Here is a 7500-nt window from a genome sequence, read left to right on the forward strand (position 1 = left end):
CTCTCTCTGTTTCTCTCTCTCTCTCTCCCTCTCTCTGTTTCTCTTTCTGTATCTCTCTGCCTCTCTCTCTCTGTCTCTGTTTGTCTATCTCTGTCTGTATCTCTGTTTCCCTCCCCTCTCTCTCTCTCTCCCTCTCTCTCTCTCTCTCTCTGTCTGTCTCCCCCCCTCTCTCTCTCTCTTTCTAAAGACAAAAAGAGAAAGAGACAGACAGACAGAGACAGGGAACATAAAACATGTTACTTCGATTACTGTTGTTGTTGTTGTTGTTGTTGTTGCTGTGTTTGTTTGTTTGTTTGTGTGTTTGTTTTTTGTTGTTGTTTTTTGTTGTTGTTTTTTGTTGTTGTTTTTTGTTTTGTTTTTTGTTGTTGTTTTTTTTGTTTTGTGGGGTTTTTTTGGGTTTTTTGTTTTTGTTTTTTTTGTTTGTTTGCTTTAATTCTCAGAACAGGTGCTCGCTTTTTATCAGTCGGGCCAAGGCTCGCGCCGTTTTTAGTTCATTCTGAAGGTCTTGTACAGGCGAAGTGGGAGTTGGGGGCTCGGGGGGGTTGGGGGGGGGGGGTGATAGGGGGGCGGTGGGGGTGAGAGATTTGGGGGGGGTCTGTTGTTGATTCCACCATGAATCCCACGTACTGGCCTAGTTTAACTCGTGTGCACCGGGCATTCCAAGTTGTGCGATAAGGCATTGATTTTTAAGACGCGGGCTCCCCGACAACTTAACTGCAATCCAGGGTTCATTTGAGTGCTGCTACACTGTTAGGGAGTGGTGTGGACAAGGTTGCGCGCAGATGGGTGTAGGGGGGGGGGGGTTGCGAGGGGGGGTGGGAGTTGGGGGTTGTGGGGATAAAGGAGATAAGGAAGTTTCTCTCTCTGTATGCCTACCATTATTAATTACTGCTGTTGCTGGGACATTTCCGATCACCCTCTGTCTCTGTCTCTGTCTCTCTGTCTGTCTGTCTGTCTGTCTCTCTCTCTCTCTCTCTCTCTCTCTCTCTCTCTCCCTCTCTCTCTCTTCTCTCTATCTCTCTGTGAAGTTTACAAACTGTGGCCTCTGTCAGGTTAAGTGTTAACCTGTTGTTAATCCAGGTCGCGAACAGTGCCGAGCCAAAAGTGCCGTGTGGTTTATACTCCTCAGTTATCTGTCAGTCTGTCTTTAGTTTGTGCTCATATACCCTCTCCCCTCCCCACCACCCGTCCTTCTCCCGTCCCCCCCCCCCTCCACCTACGCACCCCCACCACCACCACCACCACCACCCACACTCACACACTTCCCTTGGGTGGTGGGTAAATGTGTACACATTAACCCTGAACGCAACAAACTGAGCGCCGTGTGAAGAACGGTGCAGAAATGATTGCTAGGGGTTGCTGGATTGGCACTCCGTACCGGCGGTATGTAACAGGTTAATTGAGGGTTTCCCTTCACAGTGGCGGCCAGCGTGAAGATTAGTTGTTGGGGGGGGGGGGGGTAGGGCTTTTTTCTCGCTTCTGCCCGCTGTCATGTGTTCTTTTACGTCATGGCTGTGGTAGTGTCAGCGTAGTGTTAGATACCACCACCACCACCCAGCTCTCTCTCACACACAAACGCGCGCGCGCACGCACACACACTCACACACACATACACATACACACACGCACACATACACACACGCACGCGCGCGCACACACATATACACACACACGCGCGCGCACACATACACGCACACACACATACACACGCGCGCGCACGCACACACACACACACACACATACACGCACACGCGCGCACGCACACACACACACACACACACACACACACACACACACACACACACACACAAGAACACCTCCTTTCTTGGCATAGTGATCGTTCATTACATTATAATCTGCTGGGGTTTTCCACGCCGTGTAAAGCACGGAGAACAGCAGGTTCGTGCCGAGTAGTGTACAGTCCGGACAAACTGATGTCACTCAGTGCACACAAAACTGAGAACACTGTGTTCGCAATTCTCTCTGCCTCAGGTAAACCGTCTGTAGTATGTTCCTGACTTTAACTCTCTCCACACGAACGGCGAAAGAGACGACGTTAACAGCGTTTCACCCCAATTACCATCATCAAAATATTGCAAGTGGAAGGCTCTTATACTGAAGAGGTGAATGTTGACAAAGAATACCACAATTTCTGACGACGGAAGCTAAAGGTTGGGTCATTCAGACACCCACTGGACATCCGAGGGGACTGTGTAGAGGAGAAGAGAGGACTGGCCGTACTGAGTGAGTTAATGTGGCTAGTGCATCATAGACTCCTTACGGAGATGCCATTACATGGCAACGACATCATTCACTGAAATATTCCATTTTCAAAGCATTGTTCACTGTACGACCTCTTATCTATTCACAAATCTGCCCCTTCCTATCTTTGTGGCAGCCTCCACCTCTGCACTCCATCTCGCTCTCAACGATCGGCTTCGGATCCACAATGTTAACGCATACCCAGATTCAAACACTCCACTGTTGGACGCCGTTCTTTCTCTGTCTCTGGAATGAGCTTCCTCTTTCGCTCCGCACTCAGCTCTTTCAAGTCTGGCTTTAAAACCCACCTCTTCACAAGATATAGCCTCCCTCCCCTGCCTCTTCCTTGTCTTCAGTTTCTTCTTCAGTTTTAGAGTTCTGCATGCGTGTGAATGACTGGTGTGAAAGCGCTTTGAGTTGTCTCTGCACAAGATTCAGCGCTATATAAATACTATCATTATTATCATCATTATAACGACCTCTTAACAGATACCCAAAATTCGATATTATAGCTGTGCTGCGCAACTTAAAATGAATCAAAGTATTAAAACCATGACCATGTAGCCATATTCTTCTATCCATTCTACTGCTTTGTGCTAATTTGCGTGTATGTACAATCATTTGTTGCATTGACAGTTTATTCCGAAATCAGCTTGATGGAGAGAAGAAAAAAAAAGAAAAAGAAATAAGTGTACACTGTGAACAGTCTTGCTGATGTACACATCCGAATACCATTTACAGTTGAGCGGTGTACGCGGCCGGCAAACACCGTTATAAGATGGAAACAACGCAAACACAATGGCGCTGCTTTTTCGCTGTTGATGGACTAGGGCACAGACATTCATTCAAAACAAAAAGAAAAGGTAGATGCACACTCAGAACCCAGAACAATGCACTGACCATCACTAACGGGAATCCAGTGTATTCTTTCTCCAGATAAACGCATCTCTGGTAACACTGAACAGGTTTACTGGCTGTGTCACTGAATCAGACAGAAAATGAATAACACAGTACTCTTTATCTTATGTTGTTTCCATCTTTCTGTTTTGCTTCTCTATGTTAGTCAGCTTTTCTCTGTCTGTAGTCTGTCGGTCGGTCGGTCGGTCGGTCTGTGTGGCTGTCTGTCTGTGTATCTGTCTCTTTGTGTGTGTCTGTGTTTCTTTCCCATCTCTCTGTTTCTGTCTGCCCCCCCCCCCTCCCTGCCCCCCACCCATCTCTCCTCTCTCTCTCTCTCTCTCTCTCTCTCTCCCTCTCGTTTCTTGGTAGTGTCAAATTTATCATTTCTGCGCTTCATTCCTGCGATGGACTGATTCCAGTTTTAGAGTTATGCATGCGTGTGAATGACTGGTGCGAAAGCGCTTTGATTTGTCTGTGCACAAAATTCAGCGCTATATAATAATAATAATAATAATAATAATAATAATAATAATATTATTATTATTATTAAAACGACTCCCCCAACCCCACCTACCACTCCTACCCCCAAAATTTCAAAAATAATGTCACAGTGTGTGTTCTTTCCTTCTGACAGCCGGAAGCTATAGGCCCCACAGTGACACTGACAGCCCAGCATCCTTTGACAGGCAGACAGACAGACAGACAGACAACAGGCAGGTGTGTACGTACAGTCCGGATGGCTCGCAGACAACAAAACATCAAAACCTTCGCTCCCAAGCGGTCGACAATAATCACTGACCTGGATGGCAATGAGTCGACTCTCAGGAAAGTGAGTGACAGTGTGTGTGTGTGTGTGTGTGTGTGTGTGTGTGTGTGTGTGTGTGTGTGTGTGTGTGTGTGTTGTGTGTGTGTGTCGTGTGTGTGTGTGTGTTGTGTGTGTGTGTGGTGTGTGTGTGTGTGTTGTGTGTGTGTGTGTGTGTGTGTGTGTGTGTGTGTTGTATGTGTGCGTTGTATGTGTTTGTGTGTGTGTGTGTGTGTGTGTGTGTTGTGTGTGTGTGTGTGTGTGTGTGTGTGTTTGTGTTGTGTGTGTGTGTGTGTTTGTGTGTGTGTTTTGTGTGTCTATTTGTGTTTTGTTTGTGTGGAGGGGGAGGTGGGGCGAGCACACACACACGCGCGCGCGTGCGCTGTGTTTCCCACTTCCTTTCGTGTTCTCTCTCTCTCTCTGTCTCTCTCTCTGTCTCTGTCTCTCTCTCTCTGTGCGCGCGCGCGCACGACTATGTGTATCTATGTATGTGTTTTTGGGTGGGTAGGGGCACTGTGAACTCACGAACCCAAGTGTGGACATTGTTGTTTTACCTCGCCCTATCTTATGAATTAAAGTCATTCATTCATCACCCTTTTGCTTCCTGGACTGCGTGCAGACTGTGTGGGAGCCTGCGCCCAGCATCCACACCCTGACGAGCAAGGTTGACCACCTGGAGGAGAGACTGGACCACCTGGAGGGCATCATCAGCCAGCACACTGACCTCACCCTCAAGAAGCAGGAACATGTAAGGTGGTAGGACACCACGACACCATCATTTCCTATTTTTTAGTACACTAAAAGACGGGCGCAACAGCCGAGTGGTTAAAGCGTTTAGACTTTCAATCTGAGGGTCCCGGGTTCGAATCCTGGTAACCGGCGTCTGGTGGTCACAATATTCCTTGTGGCCCCGGTACACTGGGTAATAAAGACATTTTCTATTCTATTCTATTCTATTCTATTCTATTCTATTCTAAAGAGTGGAGATTTTTCCGATCTCCCAGGTCAACATTGGTACAGACCTGCTTGTGCCTAAACCTCCTTCGTGTGTATACGAGTAGTTCTTCATTTTTCTTCTGTGAACCCTGTTCAGAAGATCAAATACGAACGTTTAAGATCCTGTAATCCATGTCAGCGTTCGGTGGGTTATGGAAACACGAGAACATGCACACCCCTGAAAACGGAGTATGGCTGCTTACATGGCAGGGTAAAAACGGTCACACACGTAAAAGTCCACTCGTGTACATACGAGTGAACGTGGGAGTTTGCAGCCCACGAACGAAGAAAAAGAAGTATAGTAACTACACATTTTGGGACCTATCACCTGTCAGTTCTCGTGGCAATTCACTGGTAAATTTTGTGACTTAACTCTCTCCATACGAACGGCGAAAGAGACGACGTTAACAGCGTTTCACCCCACTTACCACCATCAAAATATTGCAAGCGGAAGGCTCTTATACTGAAGAGGTGAATGTTGACAAAGAATACCACAATTCTGACGACAGAAGCTAAAGGTTGGGTCATTGAGACACCCACTAGACATCCGAGGGGTCTGTGTAGAGGAGAAGAGAGGACTGGCCGTACTGAGTGAGTTAACTATGTGGTCTTTTACTCTCTCTTTTTTCGGGGTTATTGCACTTTTGATCAAGATTCAGTCGCTGCACTGGTGTGCAGTCATCTTGCCTGGTCCACAAAATTGTCTGCACTGAGGCGTTCATTCAGTGTGTGACATTCAGAGAGCCGCTCTTTCCCTTTATGTTGCTGCCATTACTCTTTTTCCACTGCCACAGTGATAATAATTATTATCATTATAATAATAATTGTTATATTTATATAGCGCTGAATCTTGTGCACAGACAAATCAAAGTGCTTTCGCACCAGTCATTCACACGCATGCATAAAACAAAAAAACAAAAACAAAAAAACTGAAGACAAGGAAGAGGCAGGGAAGGGAGGCTATTTTGGGAAGAGGTGGGTTTTAAGACCGGACTTGAAAGAGCTGAGTGCGGAGACCTGACGAAGAGAAAGAGGAAGTTCATTCCAATTGCAAGGTCCAGATACCTTGAACGGCGGCCAACAGTCGACTGTTTGAATCTGGGTATCCGTAAACAGAATGGATCCGAAGCCGATCGCAAAGATCCACAACCACAACAACTTCAAGTTCGCTTATTTTCATATATGATATCTTCCCGCCCGTTTAGACATTGCTCACATTCCCACCTACAAGTATTTTCTTACAACATGCTATCACGGTTCATATATATATATATATATATATATATATATATATATATATATATATATATATATATATATATTACATTCAGCTGTGAACATGTATACTTTAACAAATAATATAGAATACATAATACTTTATTATCTCAATAAGAGAAATTCATGTGTGGTGTATTTTAGGTAAAACAAAAACCAAAAAAACTCCAAAATCACAGTCACTCAATGTAAACACATAAAAGACATAGAATGCTGAAATGCTAAGTTGATAAGGATCTATCGTGCGATGATAACAATCATACACATGTAATGATTACATACCTTCACAGTCATCATAAATACATAAGGAACATAGAATGCATAGATACAAAGTTATTGCTAATCGATCTCATAGAATAATCACAAATCAACCAGAGCGACAAGCACAGTAAGAGTAACAGATGAAAACATCATACAATAGTTAAAACAACGACGTACATCAGTAAAACCAGCTGTTATTCAGCAGTATATATAATCCATACCAATTATATAATTCACATAACCTTGCATGCGCGCACACACACACACACACACACACACACGCGCGCGCGCGCGCGCGCGCACGCACGCACGCACGCACACACACACACACACTGACAAACACACAACACACTGACAAACACACACACACACACACACACACACACACACACACACACACGATCACCAGCATATGTAACGGGACATTAAACAAAAAATCCACTCCATTTCAAAGACCCCATGTCCTGTGTGACACCCACCCAGCCACCCACCAACCCACCCAGCCACCCAGCCACCCACCAACCCACCCAGCCACCTAGCCACCCACCAACCCACCCAGCCACCCAGCCACCCACCAACCTACCAACCCAACCAGCCACCCAGCCACCCACTAACCCACCCAGCCACCCACCAACCTACCAACCCACCCAGCCACCCAACCACCCACCAACCCACCCAGCCACCCAGCCACCCACCAACCTACCAACCCACCCAGCCACCCAGCCACCCACCAACCCACCCAGCCACCCAGCCACCCACCAACCTACCAACCCACCCAGCCACCTAGCCACCCACCAACCCACCCAGCCACCCAGCCACCCACCAACCTACCAACCCACCCAGCCACCCAGCCACCCACCAACCCACCCAGCCACCCAGCCACCCACCAACCCACCCAGCCACCCACCAACCTACCAACCCACCCAGCCACCTAGCCACCCACCAACCCACCCAGCCACCTAGCCACCCACCAACCTACCAACCCACCCAGCCACCTAGCCACCCAC

General features: G+C 47.0%; 1 protein-coding gene across 1 annotated transcript in view; it reads left to right on the top strand.

Moving 5' to 3' along the window:
- LOC143281747 (uncharacterized) overlaps window positions 1-7500 on the top strand; it is a 22427-nt gene that overhangs the window by 12154 nt on the left and 2773 nt on the right. The window contains exons 2-3 of the mRNA XM_076587025.1: window positions 3794-3988; window positions 4581-4709. Coding sequence (XP_076443140.1) covers window positions 3896-3988; window positions 4581-4709 — 222 coding nt within the window. The 5' untranslated portion in view covers window positions 3794-3895. The remainder of the gene's footprint in view (window positions 1-3793; window positions 3989-4580; window positions 4710-7500) is intronic.

Source organism: Babylonia areolata, chromosome 4 (assembly GCF_041734735.1).
Source record: "Babylonia areolata isolate BAREFJ2019XMU chromosome 4, ASM4173473v1, whole genome shotgun sequence".
NCBI classification, from domain to species: Eukaryota; Metazoa; Mollusca; class Gastropoda; order Neogastropoda; family Buccinidae; genus Babylonia; species Babylonia areolata.